Source organism: Episyrphus balteatus, chromosome 2, assembly GCF_945859705.1.
Source record: "Episyrphus balteatus chromosome 2, idEpiBalt1.1, whole genome shotgun sequence".
In the NCBI taxonomy this organism is placed as follows: Eukaryota; Metazoa; Arthropoda; class Insecta; order Diptera; family Syrphidae; genus Episyrphus; species Episyrphus balteatus.
In genome coordinates, this window is record NC_079135.1 from 110417963 (window position 1) to 110441988 (window position 24026).

At 30.6% G+C, this 24026-nt stretch overlaps 1 protein-coding gene across 3 annotated transcripts in view; it reads right to left on the minus strand.

The window, feature by feature from the left end:
- The window catches only part of LOC129912656 (moesin/ezrin/radixin homolog 1), a 53902-nt gene that overhangs the window by 3926 nt on the left and 25950 nt on the right, over positions 1-24026 (minus strand). For all 3 annotated transcript variants that reach the window (XM_055991001.1, XM_055990999.1, XM_055991002.1), the window contains exons 2-3: positions 12478-12535; positions 2539-2718 (exon numbers count right to left, since the gene is read on the minus strand). In XM_055991001.1, the coding sequence (XP_055846976.1) occupies positions 2539-2718; positions 12478-12498 (201 nt within the window). In that variant the 5' untranslated portion in view covers positions 12499-12535. The remainder of the gene's footprint in view (positions 1-2538; positions 2719-12477; positions 12536-24026) is intronic.

Consider the following 24026-nt stretch of genomic DNA (forward strand, 5'->3'; position numbering starts at 1 on the left):
AAAAAAGTGTCAACTTTACCCAATTGGAAAACGGCATTGATCCTGTCTATTTTTTGATAGACAATTGAAAGCATGATAGGAGAAGAAAACAAGTTATCAAAAAAATATGGAAAATACATATTGTTTTGGTGCTTTTTTGCAACTTGGAAAAGCTCTACCAATAGATTTCTAGCAAATTTTATTTTGTTGGTTCCTACTATACAACAACTAGCGATGGCATTAAATTGGAGTGTTGTTAAGCGACGTTTGTCATATCGTCTTACCATATCCTCGGTATCAGTATCGTCATCGTTTTCAGCAGTTTCGTCATTTGTTTTTTTGTCCACATATTTTTTAACTCGTTTAAGGTATTTCATTGTTTTTAAAACCGCACTATCTGGCTGCTTGTAATTGTGAAATAAAACATCGAGTTCTTAATTTTTGTAACCGAAAGTTTAACTTATGAAATGGGATGAGAATTATCTCTTGATATGTTTTGGGGGTTTTGATATTAATGTAGTGATTCTAAATCTATAGAAATTACACGATGTAAAGAGATGATGTTTGAATGTTGCACGGTTCTGAACTTTGATCGTTTATCGCCGATCAAGTTGAACGATCTAGGAAACGATATTTCTATAATGCGCGGTTTTTTTCAAATTTTTTTTTCATCGAAAAGGCTAATTTTTTGACTGTAAATTAGACAAATTGACGCATTTGGACTGAAAATATGCCCATGAAACTATAGAAACGTCGTTGCATCCCCAAACAAACACAGTTTATGGGGTAATCAAATCAAAGTACTGGTTATAAAACCGCGGTTTTTGACTTTTGTGCCACAAAAGTATGAAAGGTAGAATGAGCATTCCGTCACACAAAGCGAAACACTGCATTTATTTAAGGAAATGGCACTTTTGATTGGATGTCTCTTGATCCTTTTCTTTGGAGATACGCTGACAAGCCAAAAACAATTGATTTCGTATGTTTGAAAGAAAATCATACCCGTTTGATGCTGATTTATAGCAAAAACGATCCCATTCAGCGAAGAAAAAAATTGTCTCTCACCAGGATACACATAAGTGCACAAGTCCGCAGCGGCAATGGCTCAATTACTCGAATTGAGCTATGAATTGCCCCCTGTTTTCTATGAAAAACAAAAATGGCCCGGCGGAAAGAGGATTGGGTCTAATAATGAGGTCATCCAAGAAACAAGTCAACATTTCGAGATGTTCGAAAAGACGTATTTATTTTTGAAGGAAAATTGGGAACACGCTGGTTGCAATGCATAAACCTAAAAGGAGACTATGTTGAGAAATAAAAAAATTCCAAAAAGAGATGTGCTCAAGAACAATAAACATTTGGCCCGTTAAGGACCCGTTTGGCCGCTTAGCAGGTAATACTATTTAGACACCTTGCGATGGCATCTTCAACATACAAAACGTTCGCCTTGTGGGTAACATAGGCATTTCTGTTCCAATTCTGACGCTTGCAATTTCTTGAAATTTCCATATGTTTCGTCAACTTACAAAAGTGATTATTGCAATTTTTAAAATCTGACGAGTAAATCATTATTTCTCAAATTGTTAGAGATTGGCCAAATTTTTCTGAATATAATGCAGTTATGCATGCTACGATTTGAATTTTTTAGGTAAATTAAAAAGAGAAACAACAGTTTATCGATGTTGTATGTTTTTCTGAGAGAAAAATTTTTTTTTTAATTCTTTTAAAATTACTAAAAATTTAAAAAAAAAATTGAGGTCAAGGGCATTTTTTTGGAAAAGTTTTAGTAGAGGATAACGTCTACTATTTCGTTGGAGAATAGCGATACAAAAAAGAGCAGATACGATAAATTAAGTCGATGATCGAGAGACTTAATTGTATCTGTTATTGATCAATCACTTTTCATTATTCACACCAAAGAGTTTTATTTTAAATCACAGCTTAACCTGCTGTGAATATAATTTATGGTTGCAAAGTATGTATGTACAACGTGAAAAATGCAATATTAATTGTTGACTTATCTTTAATGGAGAAATGGAGTAATCAATCAAAATGAACGTGTAAAAGAAAAAGCATAACGTGATTGGAAATAACAAACGTCGGTTTCTTTAGAAGATAACATGTGTTTCCACAAAATAAATAAATCAACAAAAGCTGAGGATATGCTTGCGATTTTTATTGTAACTCATCAGCAATCGTCTTACAATCAAAGGACCCAACGTTAATGCTTAATGTTTCAATCGCACTGGTGCAGATTTATTGTTTAAATTTGTATTATGTGTCATGTCAATAAGATGAAATTTTTTTTAATTAAAACTTCTATTGAACTTATAATCTCAGTTAGGTCCATTTTACACACAGCCGGACGTTTAACCGGCATCGACTACCCGGTTTTTTATGTTTTCGAAAGAGCCGGGTACTCGGTGCCCTTTAACCGATTGCCAGGTGTGTGTAAAATGGGCCAGTATATGACAAAATTTAGTATTAAGATAAATTAATGAAATAAGTGGAAAAGAAAATTTAAATATAAAAACATTATTGCTTTTAATATATCCTTACCTTTTTGTATAATTTTATCCATGTTAGATCACCCCTCGAATCGGTATATTGCAATCCAAAGAACCAAACTTCACGTAGGCCAATTGTCTTAACAACTTGATCGAATAGCTGTTTGCCGGTGGTAGTCGTCTGTATGGCGAACTCCAACTCGGCGTCCATTGTGGTAACTCGGACATTTAGCTGCAAAGAGAAAAATTAAGAAAAATTATAATCTCTGATTAGAAATTCCAGTTATATTCATCATCATCAACATGATCTTCTTTTAACTCATTTATCATAACAAAAACCAAAAACAACAACAAAAAAACATGCACCAATGGGTGTGGTTGTTAACATATTTTTTTTTTTACAAAATACGATGAAAGAAAACTTTCTCAGTTTATCATTTGTCACTGTCGGCGTTGTCTTCGTCGTCTTCAAAGTCCGTCGTGTGGTACCTAAGTTGTCTTGGACATCATCATCATCAACATCTCTCTCTTCTAGAAAGTCAGTCACGGTTACTTGGCACGTGATAGGAAATAATGTCTAAGTTAAGTTTTCTATTTCTCATTAGGACAAAAAAAAAACCAGAAATACATAGACGCGCATTTTTATTGGTAATGAAGTTAGATTCGTAATTATAACAATTGTGACGAAAATAACTAATTAACTTTACCCGATATACGAGTACCTAAATAGAAAAAAAAAAACAAATTCATTGATAGTGTGACCAACTATCACCTACAACAATATATTCTTCTTGATGATGGTTGCCAAATCCAATTAGCTTTTGGGGTTAATGTTTTCGAGAGAAAGAAAAAACTAACAAATTCGAAAACGAACGAGAGGCAATGAGAAGCCATAGTAATAAGAAAAGAAAAAAAAAATATATATCTACACTCAATGAATCGTGGGCGGCATCAACGACGAAGGTGGTACAAATGCAATCCAAGTGAACAGATTTTATTTTTATTTTTTTTTTTTAATTCAGCAATAATTTGCATATATGCACTTATATTGATGGCAAAATATAAGGCCAAAACGACAAATGAACTTCCATTGGGCGTATTTGGTTTTGAAAATTGTTTGCTTTTGGAATTAAAAAAAAAAACACAAAATCGATCTAAAATCTAAGGTTTTAGATTAATGCAGTCGGAATTTAAATTATGAAAACTAAAATTTAAAAAAAATAATAAAATAAAATTTTAGATTTAATTTTTTATTTTTCGTCCTTCTATTTTTACTAGGCAGACAAATAAAGAAAAATATAATAAGTAGTGTGCACTCCTTAAATCGATTACTACTTAATTAAAGCCCGATAAAAAGATTGCGTAATATATTTAGGGCGGTGCTATTCTTGAAAAACAAGCTTCTAAGTCCCACTTGACAGTTGTGTAACAGTGTGGTTTACCAGATTAGAGGTTACTTTTCGCATGCTCTTATATTTAACAGTGATCTAATGTCTTTGAATCCTCGCTAATTTTATTGCACAATTAGGTTAGCTATTTTAAATAGAAACCTACATAAGTGTATCACAAAAAAGGAGGTGAACGGAAATAGTTTCGAAACCATTATTCAACTTCTTTTTTGAAATTTTAAAATGTCAACACAATGACACCGCTAATAATGAATATTATAGGATCGACAAAAAACTAAGTCGCCCGAATTCCTGATTTTACTTGTATTGAAAAGGTAACTTACATAATGTAATTCGTGATGATGCTTAAATTTTAAAAAAAAGGCAAACAAAATAGTTTAACCCTTCATAAGTTTTGTTTATTTAATGTTTTTTACTCTGTTTAAGAATATTGAGGAATGCAATTCATTGAAATATACATACAGCATAAGATGGATTGTTTTTTAGCTGACACTGTCTCTAACTTTTCAAATTCGAAAATTTCCTAAAGAATTTTGAATTAAATGATGTATTCTTAAAGGCGTCAATAGTTTAACCACGCTGTTAACTAAAACGACAAATTTCAAAATTTAGTGGAAGCTCAATAAATAGCCCTAGATATATTGTTTTTTAGCTGAGACTGTCTTTAATTTTTGAAATTTAAGTTGCTTACAGACTTTTTATAAAATATAAAAAAAATAACCTTTTTTTTCTCATTGTTGTTTAGCGAAAATTCTACAACGAAATGCATACTCGTAAGTATGTTATTGTTTTTTTTTTTTTTTTTTTTTTTCAATTTAACGTCTTTCAAAAATGAAGAACCAACCTTAGCTGAATTTGAACAAGATTATAGGAGAATAAAAATAATAAGTTCTCCAACTTCACAGACAAAAGTCTGCCACATAGAATAGTAGAAAATTAATCAGATTTCTTTGTGGTTTCAAAACAAAAAAATTTTTTTTAGAAACATCATTATTTTGATTTTGGGTTTATAGGTTTAGCCAAAATTTGAGAACGTCGTTTTTTTTTTGTTACATGCTTGAGGGACGAATTATATTCATTTGACATTTTAAATGAGGAATAATGCTGTTCTGTACTTAATGTCATTTATTTAGTTTTAAATTCATTTATTTGTAATTTAATATCATTTATTTCTCCACCTAATGTAACTTAGCTTGCACAATTAATCTTATTTGCTACTTGCTACCTAAATTGCATTTATAATACTAACAGCCAATTGCCTCTTGCTAAAATTGCTTTAATCCCTTATCTCTCGCATATGATTTTGTTAATTTTTCTTGTTGCCTACAATTTTGAATTATGTTTGGCTGGAGAGGCTTTCTGATTCGGCGAACCCCACATGCGGAGCCGTAGTGTGAAGCAGTAGAGTGGGAGAGTTGTGACCCCATCCGAGATCATGACTATCGTCGATAATGGAGAAGAAGAAGAAGAAGGAGAGGCTTTCTGATTGAGGCCGTGATCCATCCTGGACAGCAGAGTTGGGAAGTAATGATTCGAAAAAATTTTAATTACAATTACATGTAATGGAAATGTGCAACATTTTTTTCAATTACATGTAATGAGTAATTGAAGTTCTTCAATTACCCATTACATGTAATTGAAAATTGTCGATTACTTGTAATTCAATTACTTTTATGTAATTGAAAACAAAAGTAATTATCAAAAAAACAGTAATGATTACTTTTTAAAGTAATCATTACACAAAAATGTAATTAATTGAATGTTTTTCTTCAATTACATTTTACGAGATAATTTGTAAATGGTACGGAATTAATATGTTTTGTCATAAGATGCCATGAAAAGTGTTAGAGTGGCTTCAAAATATCTTCAAGAGGTTATTACTTACTACTTGGGCTTACTACTTGGGACCTATTTCAGAGCTTACTTCATTGTTTACATCAGCTACATCAATCATTTTAAACATTAATTGCGGCGGCCTGTTGGACTTTTCGAAGCAATTTTTCGGACGGTCAATCGGACTCAACTAATGATTTTTGAGGTTGCTGATGTAGTAAATGTAGTTGAGGTAATAAGCTCCGAAACACGCCCCTGGTAAATACTGAAAATCAATAAAAACTGCACTGAAAGAAGATTCGTAGAATATTTAACAAGACCTTCAAAACTTAATTCATGGTATGAAATGACGATTCCAAATTGTCATATCGTCACCCGAGAATTTTTTTGTCTTAATGGCCAATTTTGGTATTCTGGAAAATCGCATTTTAAGGTTTTCGTTATTAAAAAAACACAGCGAAGAAGTTTTTTTCAAATTTATAATAGAATTTTTTGTGAGATATCTCATTATTTTTTTTGTTATTTGTTTTGGTTTTCAAAATATCTTGGTTCTTATTCAAAATGAGTCTGTCGTAAACTCATTTTTAACGACAATTCAATACTAATGTGATGCTAATTTTGTAAATATACGACACCTTCATGCAAAATTTGGTTACTCTATTAATTTTTAAAGGTTTTCTTCTAGTAAGTTTGCAACTATTATAATGATTTTTCGAGACTTTTGAGGTAAGTTATAGAATGGCAAAACGAAGATATTGAGCAAAAAAAATTTCTATTAGCATTCATTCCGAGGTTTATTCCTTTTTTCACCTTATTTGACTGTATTAATTACATTTGATAGAAATTTTTCCAGGACAACATAAAAACGTATGTGATAAAAAAAAAATATGAAAAATTAAAATATATCTCCAAAATTAGAGCTTTCAGAAAGGAACCAATGCAAATTTTAAGCTCACTGAGCCCAAATACTTTAGGTGTGATTTACATTTTTCTGGAAAATTTTTATAAACGCCTAAAATACACGAAACTTAAAAACACGAATGAACATGTCCCCAAATGTGAAAAATTAAGTATTTCAACTGCTGGTAGAAAACCAATGCGAATTTTGGGGATTGTGAACCCAAATCCATAAAATTTTATATAAATCTATGTGCAAAATAAAAAAAAAATTTAAAAATGTTGGCCAGTGTAATTTATAAAAACATGTAATGAATTACAATTTAAGTAATCAATTACAGAAAAATGTAATTAAAACTGTTTTTCATTTCAATTACTTTCGAATCCATTACTTTTTTCAATTACATCTGTATAGTAATTGAACTTTTTCGATTACAATTACAAGTAATGGGAGTATGTTTTTTTTCAATTACAATTACCTGTAATTGTAATTGAAAAATGTTCAATTACTAATTACATGTAATTGAAATGAAATCTGTAATTAATTACAAAAAGAAATCATTATTTCCCAACTCTGCTGGACAGTGAGCGCCTAAATAAGAAAGATCTCTTACGGCCATATTATTCACTAGTTTAAAAAATACATCTGGATGTAAAATTGTCAAATGTCAAAAATAAATCCAAATCCAAAATAGTTATCCCGATTTTAAGTATGAAAATAGTTAAAAAATAGTTAAAAAATAGTTAAAAAATAGTTAAAAATGACTAATTTTTTCTTTGTGTAATAGTGAATATCATAGATTTGGATTTATTTTTGAAATTTAAAGGCCATTCCTTAAAAAATCTCTTTTTTCTTCTATGTTTTTTAATTCAATTTAGAAGTTCTATTAGTCTAAGATGTAGATACCTAGAAGCATTACCTATATTCTCCTGAGTTAAGAAATTTCAAAATTTAATTTTATTCCTTAGTATAATGGGTTACCAGGAATTTTACAGGGGGCGTGCAGATATTCACTGCAGTGAAAACATTTTGTAATATTTTTCTATGAAAATTTTTTTATTACACTTTAATATAATGCCTTAATATAACACTTAAGAAGTTTTGTTTATCATATTTTTTCAATAAAATACAAAAAAAAATCCTAAAAATACGTGATTCTTTCGAGCACATAGAATCATCCATCATTCAATCCTTAATGTTACCAAGCCTATTAAACGAAAAAAACTCGAATTTTTTTAAATCTATCACAAGACTCAGCAGTAGTCATAACTCATCAGATCACTGTGAAATTTTAAATTTCTACAATAACGGGAAGTGCTTCACAATTCTGATAAGGTCAATTACGGTTTTTGTGATTTTTAAAACTACTCATTCTAGGTACGAATGTAGAATATTTCGAAATTTCTTGTTTCTTTGGTGAAGAAGTAAGAGCGGGATCGAAAATGAGTCGAGTTTGTTTTTGTAAATAAAGATGCAGAAGTTGCAACATGCTCATTGATTTAGTTTTTGTGTGAAGGCAGTAAAGTTCTTTAACAAATAACCAGGCAACACATATAATGCTTTGTACAAACCAAAGAAAAAATTCTGAAAATTTAAATTAATTACTTTCACTTCAGAAAGATTTAGAAAGTTCTTTAAGTTAAATCCGTTATACACTGAAAATATTAACATTAAAAACTTTAAATAAAAAAAAAAAAAAAATAAGTTGATCTATTTGGGTCCTATTAATTTTGTTTTGCAGACATCGTAACTTCTCCCAAAAAAAAAAAAAAAACCATTTAAACCAACTTGGACTTTAAGCGATTAGAAAAAAAAAAAAAACAAAGATAAGTTGTGTGCATTTAGTAAAAATAAAAGTGAGAATTTTGTACACATATATCGTAGAAACGGCTTACAGTAGTATTATCTGCACCACCACGCCCGGAAAATTTATTGTACAGCTTCATTGCGAAATGGGTCTCATTTAACGGATATATTTAGTTTATTTTATGTGTTTATTTATGTAAATATTATAAATAAATGATTTATTACGAGTTTAATGGATTTTCAGCATTGAATGAAACGTTTCAGCACAAAACACGAAAATCAAAAATACAAATATTTTGTGTTTAGTTTTCAAAAACTAACCGTTTTATGTTTCAAGCTGCTACTATGTCGAATATGTACCCGATTATTCTCATGTACGACCATTTTGACAAAATTGGTTTTCAAAAATGTGACTCAAAATAAGTTGTCTTGAAAAATCAAAAAAACTTTGCTATTTTCCGAAGCTTTTTTAAATCTACGACCGTTCAGTAGGTAGTTGTTTGACATACTAAGGAGAGGACGCTAGCATTTTTACGGGTTTTTTTTCTATTTTCTTTTTTAGGTTATTTCATATGAAAAGGTACGACAAGTACGAAGAGGTAGTTCTTTTGTTAGGCAGGGTGGTAGTGTTTTTTTTTTTTTTATTTTTTATCTTCTAAACCCACTGGCCTACTGACACCCTCATATACCCCTCACAATTATTTGTACTTACACTGTTGGTAATGACTCACTAAGAAAACACAATAAGTTCCATGTTGAGGATGGTTAAGAGAGATGAAGGGTGGGTGTGGGATATGTAGGTGACTGTTGTCGTTGGTGGGGTGGTATTAAAACAAGGTTTTGTTTTGGTTCCCTGACTTTTTTTTTTGAAATACCACCAATTTGCAACAAAAGAATATTCTACTAGAAAACGTGCGTATGATGACGTCTTTGTTTAACATATTGATTGCTAAGTCAGCTTACATGTGACTAAGTTGCCCATCCACAGGTCACCTGATAAATGATTTCTTAACAAATGTACATACATTATTGTTCAGTTCAATACTTGTCATGTAGTCATAATATCTATTTCTCTTGAAGAGGGGTGGTGTTCTATTTCACAAACAAATGTAATTTTTATGTTTGGCCTACATAAATGAAGGAAAATAAAAGTGTCAACATATCGATATTGCTATGTTTGTTTCTTGAGTCAACTAAAACACAAAGACTTCAAAGACTGTCTCTTAAGGATGCGATTACACCCACTATTTTAGCAAGTTAGTAGAATGATGATTAAAATTAAAAAATATGTTCCATGATGAACCGAAATAATGTTTTGGTTTAAAATCCTCATTGTACAAAAAAAAAAACATTTGTTTGTAAGCCCGGACTTCTTTCTTTCTAATTTGTAATGCATTCAAAATGAATACAGATCAGTACAACATGTTTCCAGTGAAAAATCACATTACGAGTGAATGAGTAAACAATATAATATATTTTTCACTCACTCACTCGTTCAAATTATGTACACAAAAAACAAAAAGTTCTTAAAACGTAATCAAAATGTACTAAAAAAAGGTATGCATCCATTGTTCACGTTTGATTTTTGTATCAGATATTCTTAATGTCCAAAAGTCCAAACCGACTTCAAATCGAAAATCTGTTTTACTCGTAAGGCCTGGTACGCAGATCGTGCTAAATTTTAGCCGAGATAAAATTCCCATACAAACTATCGATAGTTTGTATGGGATACGTTTTTGCTCAGATAAATTTTTTCGATAATTTGTATGGGAGCTAAAATTTAGCGCTATCTGCTAAATAGGCATAACCAAAAAACTTAACAGTGGATTCAGGTGACAGCTCGATAAAGTACCCCGGTTGTGTCCGACGCCTTTTTATCGCCTCACATGAGGACGTGTATATATTTTCGAGCTACTATTTGAATACGTCAATTCAACGGATGCAATGGATTCTATCCGTTAACCTATTTATTCTTATAACGTTTTTGGAAATAAAATATTTTGATATACAGTGCTGCTAAAAACATTCCGGATTTTTTTGTGATTTTCATCAATTGAAATGTTATAATACAAAACTTGTACCAAATATTGTTTTAATATTTTTTCTAGGTCGTTAATATATCAGTTAAGTAATTTCAACAGAAAAAAATGATCTTTAATACATACAAAAAATTTAAAAATTGAAAAATGAAGTAGAGTCAGAATTTCAGCTGTGAAAAACTAACCGGATTTTTCAAGGATTTCGATTCCCGTTGTTGAGGTAACGGTTTTAAGCGTCACTTCAATACAATTTTTGTTTGCAGTGACAAACAAAGTTGTTAGCTTTGTGAATTGTATAAATTATTAAATGGAATAACGGAAAAAACGCATTATAGTCATCAAATTCGTTATTGAGTTGTAGAACATTTTCAAGCCGAAATAAAACAAAATATTATCCCTTTGGGATGTTGAAAATTGCAACGTCAAGTGAGTTTGATATCGTCAAAATGTAAAAAAGTGAAAAATTAGTTGAAGTAGATCAATTGGGTGGATGCCATTACAAAATATCCCTAAAAACTGATAGGCGAATAAAGAGTTTTTTGATAAAAAATCCTTTTGCGGCTTCTAAAACGATTTGTGAGGAGCTTAATCTGTTTTCAACATCAAGTACAGTTAGAAAGGATTTGAGAGATTTGGTCTTTATGACTTTCGGCTCGGAAAAAGACCATTTCTTTATACTAAGCATTGTCTAAAAAGGTAGGCAATGAAAGGATCTTAAGGAACACTTAAAATTTGAAAATAAAAATACTTCATCATGGTTGTATTTCCCAAAAAACATCTGAGTTGCTCGATAACAAAACGCAAAAATATGCTTTTCAGTGATAAAAGCAATTTTAGCTTGTTTTATTCCGGTCGTGAAATGGTTCAAACATGGACATGTTTGAAACCAAAAAAATATGCTCCCTATCGTGAAGCACAGCAGAGGATCAGTGATGGTTTGGGTTTTTTCAGCTGCAGGCTTTAGCCCGTTTCACAAAATCAACGGAATTATGGATCATTTCCAAAATAGAGAGATGTTGGAGTCGATAATGGCTCCATTAAAGGAGAAATAAATGCCTTTACGTCGCCTCTTTCTGCAAGTTATGATGTCAAAAATTCTTAAAAGCCCATTAAACAGAAGTTTGGGGCAGACAATACTCCTTGCTTAGAATAACCGTAAAAATTAGCCGACTTGAACCCGATTAAAAATTTGTGGGCCATCTTTAAGTGACGAGTAGAAAATAAAAAGCCCATTTCAGCAACTAACGTACTTGTAGCTTTGAAAAATGACTGGGAGCATATTTCTAGTTCTATTTTATTTTATTTGGCCTAGTCCAAGTCTCGTTGGTGCCAAGCAGTCTTCAAAAAAAAGGTTACTGAGCAAAATATTCACTTTGAAAATTAACTTTAAAAAATCCGGTTAGTTCTTCACAGCTGAAATTCTGACTTTACTTCATTTTAAAATTTCTAAAATTTTTGTATGTATTAAAGATCATTTTTTTTGTTGAAATTGCTTAACTAATATATTAACGACCTAGAAAAAATATTAAAACAATATTTTGTACCAGTTTTGTATTATAACATTTCAATTGATGAAAAACACAAAAAAATCCGGAATGTTTTTAGCAGCACTGTATTTTTTTATTAATTTACTCATGAGAAAAATTATTGATTTCTATACAATTGCCTCTATTTTAGTAGTCTTAAGTACATAGTTTTAAGAGAAATGTCATTTTGCATCCCTGATCTTTGAAATAATATAATTTATCTATGGTTTTTATGCCAAGATATATAAAGGGAGTGTGTTGATACTTCTACACCCAAATGGCTATTTAAATTCATAAAAAGTATGTTTGATTACTTTTTATTTTTGGTCAGAGTTTTTCGATACTGAAGGCGTGTTCAGCTTAAGTTTTTGTACAATAATTGATTCAGACATTAAACTAAAGAAGAAAAGTTTGCAAATTGACGTTTAACTGTTTAAAATTAAAAAAAAAAAAAAAACAATTTGTATAATAAATACTTACAGATGATGATTTGGGCTTCATGTTGATGCAGTTTCGTTTCCTTTATCCAAGTTTAAATCTAAAAATAATAAAAAAAAAAAAAACAAATATTTTTACTAGTTCATATGAATTTAAATTAAACAGAATATTAAAAATATGATAAAATTAACCAAAAACACATTACAAAGTTATTGTTAATGAGTATATCTTATAACTTTAAACGAGCTAAAATTGTTTATATATATATATATATATATATATATATATATAAAATTGAGATCTCGGAAACGGCTCTAACGATTTCGATGAAATTTTCAGGGTTTGTTCATCTAAGCGAGTAAAAAATTTTGGAAGAAGTTTTGGAAAAATCCGCCCACTGCCACGCCCACTTTTTTAACATATAAGTTTTTTCGGGAACGGCTCTAACGATTTCGATGAAATTTTCAGGGTTTGTTCATCTAAGCGAGTAAAAAATTTTGGAAGAAGTTTTGGAAAAATCCGCCCACTGCCACGCCCACTTTTTTAACATATAAGTTTTTTCGGGAACGGCTCTAACGATTTCGATGAAATTTTCAGGGTTTGTTCATCTAAGCGAGTAAAAAATTTTGGAAGAAGTTTTGGAAAAATCCGCCCACTGCCACGCCCACTTTTTTAACATATAAGTTTTTTCGGGAACGGCTCTAACGATTTCGATGAAATTTTCAGGGTTTGTTTATCTAAGCGAGTCAAAAGTTTTGGAAGTTTTTTTTTTGGAAAAATCCGCCCACTGCCACACCCACTTTTTTAACATATAAGTTTTTTCGGAAACGGCTCTAACGATTTTGATGAAATTTTCAGGGTTTGTATATCTAATTGAGTAAAAAGTTTGGAAAGTATTTTTGGAAAAATCTGCCCACTGCCACACCCACTTTTTTAACATGGAATTTTTTTTGGTAACAACTAAGGATTTCGATGAAATTTTGAGGGTTTGATCCCCTAGCCGAATAAAATGTTTTGGAAGTACTTTTAGAAATATCCGCCTACAGCTACGCTTATTTTTCTCACATATAAGTTTTTTGGTAATTGCTTTAAAGATTTCGATGAAATTTTGAGGGTTTTTTCCTCTAGGCAAATACAACATTTTGGAAGTATTTTCTCATACATTATTTTTTTTTTCGCGGAGACAGATTCAACGATTTCAATAAAATTTTGAGGGATGGTTCCATTTTATACGCATTGTTCTTTTTCTTTTTGTTACAATAACTAAACAAAATTTTTTAGATCATGACTCTTTTGATCATGTATTGAAACTTTTAAGTAATTTGTTAATTTGGTATCACACATTATCTTTGTTTTACGTTTTTCTTTTGTTTTAATGCGACTATTGTTAACGTATACAAATAAAATAACTCACAACAAGCACCACCATTGACCTAATGTCAATCTTATAATACATAATACCTAAGTAAAAAAAGAAAGAAGTAAAGCATCCACTGATACAAAATAAAACAGAGACAGGGATAAAAAACAGTATTTCTTCATACTAAGCTTTGCCGACAAGGCTAAACTTGAAAAAAATATTAACTTTATGTACACCATCCAAAACTTTCTGGCCCGTAAATTAAAATTTAAACAAAAAGGGATCTCATTGCTGTAGGCATTTTCGATAATGCAGATTCCTGTAACCCTTCTATCCATTGCTGATCGTCGTATGTGTTTTCAAACGTAAATAAACTGGATTATAAAGTGTTTTGTAACCCGCGAAAAAACTGGTCATTGCTAACTCAAACCCACTCCAAAAAATTGCTGTTTACATTTGACTTTTTTTACTGAAAGTTATAACATTTAAAGATACCGAGCAAAGCTCGGTCACCCAGGTACTATTATCTTTAAATAAATTATGAAATAACAACTCGAACACGTAGCTTCAATATAATGCCTTAATTTTTCGTGATAAACTCATATGTAATTATTGTTGGCAATCGCTTGTTGAAAGCGTCATAGTTATTAACAAGTATTTTATGACTTTGTTAAAAAGTATAGCTATGAGCCAATTATGAAGGAATCCCATATAAAATTAAAATCTCTACTGAGATAACATTTTCTTAGAAAGAAATACTTGAAATTCCATAATGAAAACGCCACTAACAAAAATATTTAAGAAACTCATTGAAAAGAAAAAGTATAAAAAATCCTACACCTATGTTCTGTAACAACATTTTTAATAAACGGATGAAATTTTTCTTTTCGTTCTGTTCGTGAGTTGTCAAATGTCATATTTACGTCCTTATTTGCGATACGGTGGGCGCTTAACGTCCGAAAAGAAAAACTGAACGAAACTAAATACTCCGCCACTATAATAGACGGAGGCAAAAGATAATGTCAAAAATGAATGACCCGTTTCTTCAATGGGAATAGAAAGTGAAACATGCAGTCAGCTTTCATATTTCCATAAAATGCGATAGGGAGCGCATTTAACTTCCGACAACAAAACTGAACGAAAATGAATAATCCCTTATTATGGGTGCGCCATATGCCATATGATTTACTTGTATTCGTACCAATACATTTTTTTTTTTTTGATATCATTATATTATTATCATATTATCACACCAGCATCGGCTCCAATACGTGTACGAAAAAAAAACTAGGAAAAGTTTTTCTGTAAACTAAAATATCGTAAGCGCCATGTCGCTTACGAAAGTCTGGCGGAAAGTACCCTGCCCAAGGAACCACGCCAACTCATGTTCGATAAAGAACGATGTCTTCGCGTGAAATGTTACAAGTGATGTGTAACACTAAATGTTAGACTTAAGGTGCTACACAGACAAGTGAAGTATAAATTGTAATATTTTTATACGTCAAGTGTTTCACTTGAATTGTTACAGGTGGAGTGCAAGTGTAACACGTAATATCTACTTTATGAATTCATTTCACTTTATAAACTAGAGAGAAATTATTAAAATTCATCAAAAATGTTCTAAAATTAAAAATTTACATCAACAAAAGTACATCTTCCCGGACCTGCTCATAAAATGCTTTAAACAAATTAATCATTGGAAAAATTAAAATTCAACTTTTCACTCAATTAACTTCCGTCAACATATTATACAAAATAGCAAAAAAAAAAAAAAAATAATAATTTATTATAAAATTTTCATGGAAGCAAAAAATTCTCAATGAAACTTTTTTTTTTAAAACTTCCCTTGAAATATTTCAACGTCCATTTCAACAACACAAAAATACAATGACAATGCGTCATAAAAGTGTTCAAAGCATGATGACAGAAAAAAAAGCAAAAGTTTTTTTTTGTTAACTGTGTTATCTAATCAATTTACTCTGAAGGGAAAAAAAATAGCTATAATTACTTCATATTCATATTGTACATTGTACAGGCTTATTTTTTTATTGGCATACAAAATTGTTATTTGGTAATAAATCATTGTAATAATAGTTTATTATTAGTAAATTATAATATGTTATTAATTAGTATGGAATCATCATCACAATGGTAATAATTGATGAAACCTAAAATAAACTTTAGGTTGATAACATACACTTTATTGAAAGTGAAATTTGTTTCGATATCTTTCGATGTCCAACTTGGTACTCAATACGAGTACAACAAAAATGTTTGTTTGACAGAATTTGAAATTGATAATTAAGTCATTTCACGTACAATTGTTTGAATTGTCAAAAATATTTTATTTTATATATTATTTATTTTAAGGTGTATAATATAAAGGGATATGATCAAACTAAGAAAGAATATTCTTCGTTAAGTTTTTTTTCTCCTTTCGAATCGAAAAAAAAAAGAGTTTTGACAATTTGACATTTTAAGAGCTGCAAAGACAGAAAAAACAATTGCAAACAAAGATCTGAATAGTCAAAATTCAACAAAAGGTGCAATAGTAAGTAAACTTTCAAAAGCAGAAAACTGTACTTTAAAAAAAAAAAACGTTTAATTTTAAGTGATCTACAGGAATTTGCGCAATTATGATGTTTTTTTTGTAACTCAATATGCATATAAATTTATCATTCATAATATTGTATTCTCAATATTATTTGACAGACGATATGGCAGCTCATCAATTGTGACAAGAATATATTAGCACTTAGCAGGCAGTAATTTATGTGGTAACATTAGGTTTGTGGGGCTTTTACGTGACATTCCGTCAAGTAGTAACATTTACACAACATTTTACGAAAAAAAAAACAAATCTTTGGCAAAGTTCTGAGAGCATACAGTTTTGTTTCTTTTTCAAGTATTTTTTTATTTTTAAACTCTTCCCATACGACTGTTTTCGTAGCATATTTTGCTAATCGCCCTGCTCATGTTAGTTTCTCTTTTATAAAAGTTGTTGTCCCACTGAAAAACAAATAACAAAACTTAACGAAAAATTAAAATCTACTTCATTGAAAGAGTTAACGAAAGGTTTTAAGGCCCAACGCAACCTATATATTACACATTACCAAGCTAGGTTAATGTCAAAACAGAACGAAAAGTTGCTGAAAATTATCATTATAACAAAAAGTAACCATAACAGATTCCGGTAACTTGAACAATGTCAAACCAAGTGTCATTTCTAATTTAATTATTAAATTGATATACATTTTGTTTTCGAGAGTTTTTATTACTATTTTATTTGGCAACGATATGTAAACTTGGTTGAGTCGAATTTCAAATTCGACATTTACGTTAGTTCGAGGTGTTTCAATGGCCCTTGATTAATTTTGCGAAAGTTAACGAAACTGAGTAGAACGTCTATTTGGTTAGTGACACATGAGCCCTTCAAAGCACAAGTGGTGTAACTCACATTTTTTTCTTTTTTTATTTTGGCATGGTACTGAGTAGGGAAAAATGTATTCTGTTTAATGCACTAACGGAGAAACTTTTAGTTCCCATAGCAACCGCATAGCGAAAAATGCTAATTTCTTTTGGTTGAAACTCGAAATAGCTTTTTCCCATTCCGGGCGAACAAAAAAATTTCGGGTGGAAAAATTTCCACATGAAACTCACAAAAGAGCTGATTATGTTATTTTTATTATGGTCAAAACGCTTGGCCAATAAAGTGGAGTCAATATGGGCAAGTTGACCAATAGGGTGGCCCAGTTTTTTCTGAACTTAACAAAACTGTCAGTTTAATTAAAAACTGAAATTTTACTGACCTTCAACATAAACGATGACACGTCCCTTCATAACTGAGAGTGTTGATCTACACTATGAACATGAACACTGCTTAAGAGCGTACGTTCCTGGAATGATTCGTAAAAAAAAATACTCCTAACAATGACACTTAAGCCAGAACTATAATTGGCGGATGGAGTCGGAAGCTAATGCGAGCGCACTCGTCGGATGAAAACTTATGGAAAACAACAACAATTGACAGTAGCATCCGACTCCATCCGCCAATTATAGTTCTGGCTTTAAGATAGTTAACTATGGTTGGAAAGAGAACTCTCCAAAGTGTTTAACTTAAAACACTTTTGAGAGTGTTTAACTTACAACACTTTGGAGAGTTCTCTTTTTCTGACAGATTTATCTCTCAAATAAAGAACAAGAACATTATACATTTGTTCTTGTTTTGCACGCTTATCCGTCAGCGATTGTGTACATTGAGTATGACCAATTTTAATTTCCTACTCGTAATAATGCCTGCAAATCTTACGACAAGCACATGTTCTTACTTAAAAATAAAACATGACTCAATACAAAACGGATGAATAATAAGTTAAAAATATATGGGACAACATGAAGATTGTGTCCGCCTGTCCGTCTAGTAGTAATACCAAACAATCCATAAAGTATAAAACCTCAGTTCAACGTTAAATTCACGTTGGCTTTTTACAAATACATGCACACATTATATAATATAGTTCATATTGATTTGTTTGTTTACTCAAATTGGATTGTGTAGGTTAAGCTGTTTCAGAATAAGGATTATACTTCAAAGAGTCACATGTCCATTAAAACAATTTAACAAGTATAGTACCGGCTACATAATGGCAATTTATTCAAAATTTCCATACACATAATATTTTAACGAGAAATTAATCATTTATAAGAGTATAATAGTAAAGTACATTAATCCAGTCAAATAAGGGTTTAACCTCGGAATTAATGTTAGTAGAAATTTTTTTTGCTCAATATCTTCCTTTTGCCATTCTATAACATATCTCAAAAGTCTAGAAAAATCCCATGTCCGCTTGTCGCGATTTCATGGTCAAATCGTGAAATGGAGATTTTCAAAATTAGCAAAAATAGGCTACGGTATTATATACACATATGATACATGATTTTAAGGTATTTTTTAATGCTGATTCCAAAAAATCTAAAATCAAGACAATTTGACGTCTCTGGAAAAAGTAAAACCTGTTTTTCATCTGTCAACTCATATTATTATAACAGTTGCAAACTTACTGCCGAAAAACCCTTAAAAGTTATGGTAGATGAACCAAATTTTGCATGAAGATTTTAGAATCCATCATTATTAAAAATCAAAACAATCCATTACAAAAAATATATATACCTACGAAATAATGGTATTTTTTGATCGAGGGGCAAATTTTAGGATATGCACTGAAGAAGATTCTTGTTCATCTTAGGAATAAGTGCTAATAGGCTAATTTTTTCATTTTAATCTTTGTTTGGATATTCTTTAACTACCCTCAAAAATTTAAAAAAATCTCATGTCCGCAAGTCCTAATTTTCTTGGTTTGAAAATAAGGTGCAGATTTAAAAAAATTGAAAAACTACACTTCAGATATTTGTGTCAGATCAACATGAATTAGGTGCATTACTTTTCAGGGATGGTCAGGTTGACTTGTTTGTGAGTTTTGTTGGAATAAGTGTTAAAAAATACCTTTAAATCATGTCGCTTATGTTGGTATACATATAAAAATTTAAACTTTTCTTATTAATTTTTTAAAATCTGCACCTTATAATCCATCATTATTAAAAATCAAAACAATCCATTACAAAAAATATATATACCTACGAAATAATGGTATTTTTTGATCGAGGGGCAAATTTTAGGATATGCACTGAAGAAGATTCTTGTTCATCTTAGGAATACGTGCTAATAGGCTAATTTTTTCATTTTAATCTTTGTTTGGATATTCTTTAACTACCCTCAAAAATTTAAAAAAATCTCATGTCCGCAAGTCCTAATTTTCTTGGTTTGAAAATAAGGTGCAGATTTAAAAAAATTGAAAAACTACACTTCAGATATTTGTGTCAGATCAACATGAATTAGGTGCATTACTTTTCAGGGATGGTCAGGTTGACTTGTTTGTGAGTTTTGTTGGAATAAGTGTTAAAAAATACCTTTAAATCATGTCGCTTATGTTGGTATACATATAAAAATTTAAACTTTTCTTATTAATTTTTTAAAATCTGCACCTTATTTTCAAACCAAGAAAATTAGGACTTGCGGACATGAGATTTTTTTAAATTTTTGAGGGTAGTTAAAGAATATCCAAACAAAGATTAAAATGAAAAAATTAGCCTATTAGCACTTATTCCTAAGATGAACAAGAATCTTCTTTAACGCATATCCTAAAATTTGCCCCTCGATCAAAAAATACCATTATTTCGTAGGTATATATATTTTTTGTAATGGATTGTTTTGATTTTTAATAATGATGGATTCTAAAATCTTCATGCAAAATTTGGTTCATCTACCATAACTTTTAAGGGTTTTTCGGCAGTAAGTTTGCAACTGTTATAATAATATGAGTTGACAGATGAAAAACAGGTATAACTTTTTCCAGAGACGTCAGATTGTCTTGATTTTAGATTTTTTGGAATCAGCATTAAAAAATACCTTGAAATCATGTATCATATGTGTATATAATACCATAGCCTATTTTTGCTAATATTGAAAATCTCCATTTCGCGATTTGACCTTGAAATCCCGACAAGCGGACATGAGATTTTTCTAGACTTTTGAGATATGTTATAGAATGGCAAAAGGAAGATATTGAGCAAAAAAAAATTCTACTAACATTCATTCCGAGATTTACCCCTTTTTTCTCCTTATTTTACTGTATTAATATTTGTTTGGTAAATGGCATTTATTTTTAAGAATATTATGTGATAAATGATGATGAAATATGATTTCATTAAGCAGATGCGGGCGGTTGTAAATAAATTTTTGAAAAAAAAAGAAAACCGCCAGACAGACATGTGAGTAGGTTTGTTTGGTGTGTGAATCATTATTGCCAGTACCAAGTGTTAAAGAAATGTCTAACTAAAGTGACATAAGAGAATAAATCTATAAAAATATATCTGTGACTGATTGTTGTCATAATTAATTTTTAACGGATATTTTTTTTTTCCTCTTTTGTTTTCCAAAATGTGAATTTATTTGAAAAAATTAACATCTTTCAACAAAATAAAGAAAAAAAAAATTTTAGCGTGACAAAACAAAATCAGATCTAATTAGAATATTATTGAAAGTTGTTTAAATGTCAAATTTAAAAAAAAATATGGTTTCTATTTATATGTAGGTTTTTTGTTTAATTGCGGACATTATGTATGTATATCCGTATGAGCATCTGAATAAACATACCAGTTGCGTCAAAATTGAGCTCAGTTTGATTCTTATTTAAATTTTGACGTATGAGCTTGAAATGGGTATGATGTACGAATGTAAAACATTAGCCTAGAATCATATTTAATCAAAATTGTATTTATTTTTACATTTAGTAAAAGGAAAAAAGAGTGTATAATATAAGAGCATTCGTAATAAATTGATTTGTCCACACTCGGGGTTAAGAATGGACGTGTCATTGTTGATGCTGAGTGTCAGTTTTGAATTCAACTGACATTTCAATTTCAACACGTTTGAAACTCGCTTTTATCAAAACTTTTCCGTAGTCGTGTAGAAATGCTTTTTTTTAAATTAAGCAGGTTCAGACTATAGTAATTTGATATAATCGCTAGATTGGTTAATATTAGCCCTGTTCCATTGGAGGTGGTAGTTTACTACTAGTAGATGTTTTGGTTAATCTAGTACTATCATCTACTCATGCTCTTCTTCCCGAGTAGATACGATTTGTATTGAATTGGTTGAAAGTGCGTTCCATTGAAAATCGCTAGTAAACTACTAGTAGTACTTTACCACCTCCCAAAGGAACAGGGCTATTAGTAAATGTCATTTTGACATTTGTCAAAAGATAAAATTTCACTTTGATACAAACGCCGGAAAAGAAGTATAACTTTAAAAATATTAATTTTAAACTTATACACTTGTACATGACAAGACTTTTCTAAGTCCATTGTATTAACTTGATAACATTGTTCTAGTTATTTAAAAAGCATTACAAAGATGACGACATATTTGATGCAACACAAACGATAGGAATGTGAAGTGTTGATAAGATTTCAACTTATCATTGATTTATCGTTCGAATTTTGACGTTCAGTACTTTGAGAGCTAACAATAGTCCGTCAATGGCTTCCAAAATAAAACAATGATATTACAAAATTTTACAAGCTAGAAACTGAATTAAATGTTTCTGATAAAAACTTGTGCTTCGATTGTCTTAAACCTTCGCATTCGGGCGATAATATTGGTGACGCTAAGTAAATACAATATGAAAATATAATAAGTCTTGCCATAAAACACTTAATTCTTTGCCATAAATAAAACTTAAGTGGAAGAAAGTTTGTTTTACAGTACTTCGTTGCCAATTCAAACAATTGGTTACCTGTTTTTCAATTTCCCTGCTTGATTGCTTGAAGCTTCACCGTTTACCATCTCTGAATTGAAAAAGCAACATCAGACTGGTATGAACCAGTCTGATGTGATAACATAAATTCGATTCTCATTCATTACACTGGTTAACAAGGGTTCTGTTGCCGGAACAAAAATATACTTTTCTGAAGGTTTTTGGTGTGCTGAACTCGAATCCGAAGTCAAAAAAATTCTAGCAGCTCCCGTTTTTGAGATATTACCGTTAGAAAATGCAAAAAAACGTTTTTTTGAGTTTTTCGGACCTTATTCTATTGTATAAGGAAAATTGTTTGAGCATATTTAGTAACGGTTTCTATAAGAACTATTTCCCATCTTTCGATACCTGTTTAAATCTTTTCAATATCTTATGTATTGCCCGAGATATCTTAAACTGAAGTCAGTGGGTTTGGCTTCATTATATCATAAAGAAGATAATGACATTATAAAATTTTTAAAAATATCAAACAACTGAGGATATCTCGGGAAGTAAAAAAGATATCGGAGAGATTTAAACAGATTTAAAAAGGTGGTAAATAGTTCTTATAAAAACCGTTACTAAATATGCTCAAACAATTTTCCTTATATAAAAGAATAAGGTCCGAAGTGCTGCACTTTCTAACGGTAATATCTCAAAAACGGGAGCTGCTAGAATTTTTTTGACTTCCGATTCAAGTTCAGCACACCGAAAACCTTCAGAAAAGTATATTTTTGTTCACGCAACAAAAAAAAAGTTTAATTTTGTAAACCAGTGTTATCTTCAGTTGATAATTTTTTTTCAGCAACTTGTAAAGTTAGACAGGTTAAATTTTTCTGATGAAATCAAATATGTTTAACTTTTAGCAGCAGGTACTATTTTATCTGAATTCAGCTATGTTTGGCATGGGCCTTATTACCCTACCACAGAATATTATGGCCTATTGGCAAACTTTTTGGAGGACGATGCGGTGTTTTGGGATAAATAATGCAAGTGTGCATCGGGTTTTAGTTGAAATTTCGTTTCAATAGAAGCAGCTTCTAATAGCGAAACAGTGCTCTTTTTTTTTTTTCTTTGAAAATCACGTTCTAAACAATAGCATTCTGAACTCTGAAAATTGTAAGAATCTGCCTTACGAAAGTAAAAAAAAAAAAACAAATACATACACACATTTTTTCGGAAGCTCCACTGAACTTATACACCACCTGTTGGCAAAAGTGATAACAACAATGTCGTAACCTCACTAACTACATACGTTTCATCACTGATTTAAATAGACTAATCGAAAATTCAAAAAGATTATGTACTAACGTGATCTCCTGATTCAACATTCATCCCTCATTTTTCTTTTTTTTTCCCACACAAAGGTCAGAGGCATTAGAGAGATTAAAAATAGATGATGTATGTTTGCTTGCTCTACTAGTTCCTCAGTTTTCATTCATAAAAATACTCTTCTTCTTACTTGCGGGTTCCCCTCCTCAAATTTGTTTTAATTGCTATTCCGATTAATTGTTGACGCGATCAATTTGGAACAACCACGAGTAAATAGGGGCAAGAAGAGTGTGCCCAGGGTATACTAATGCTTGTCGGGTATTAGAATGATTTGTGTAGTTTCGTTTTTATTTTTTTGGCCGACATTCAAATAAATAAATAATAAAAGCGTGTCCAACTAGATAGGGGGCGATTGAGTTTTTGTATAGGAGGCATATATACCATTCAATTTTATTTTAAGCTGAACGAGTATAAAGAGATTGTATTCATCAGAAGCTTTCATACCTAAATACAAAAAAAAAAAAAAAAAAAAAATGGTTTGCCAAAAAATAAACAACAAGTTTAAGGTCGCTATTTGTGTGGGAATAATTTTCTGATACACCGGA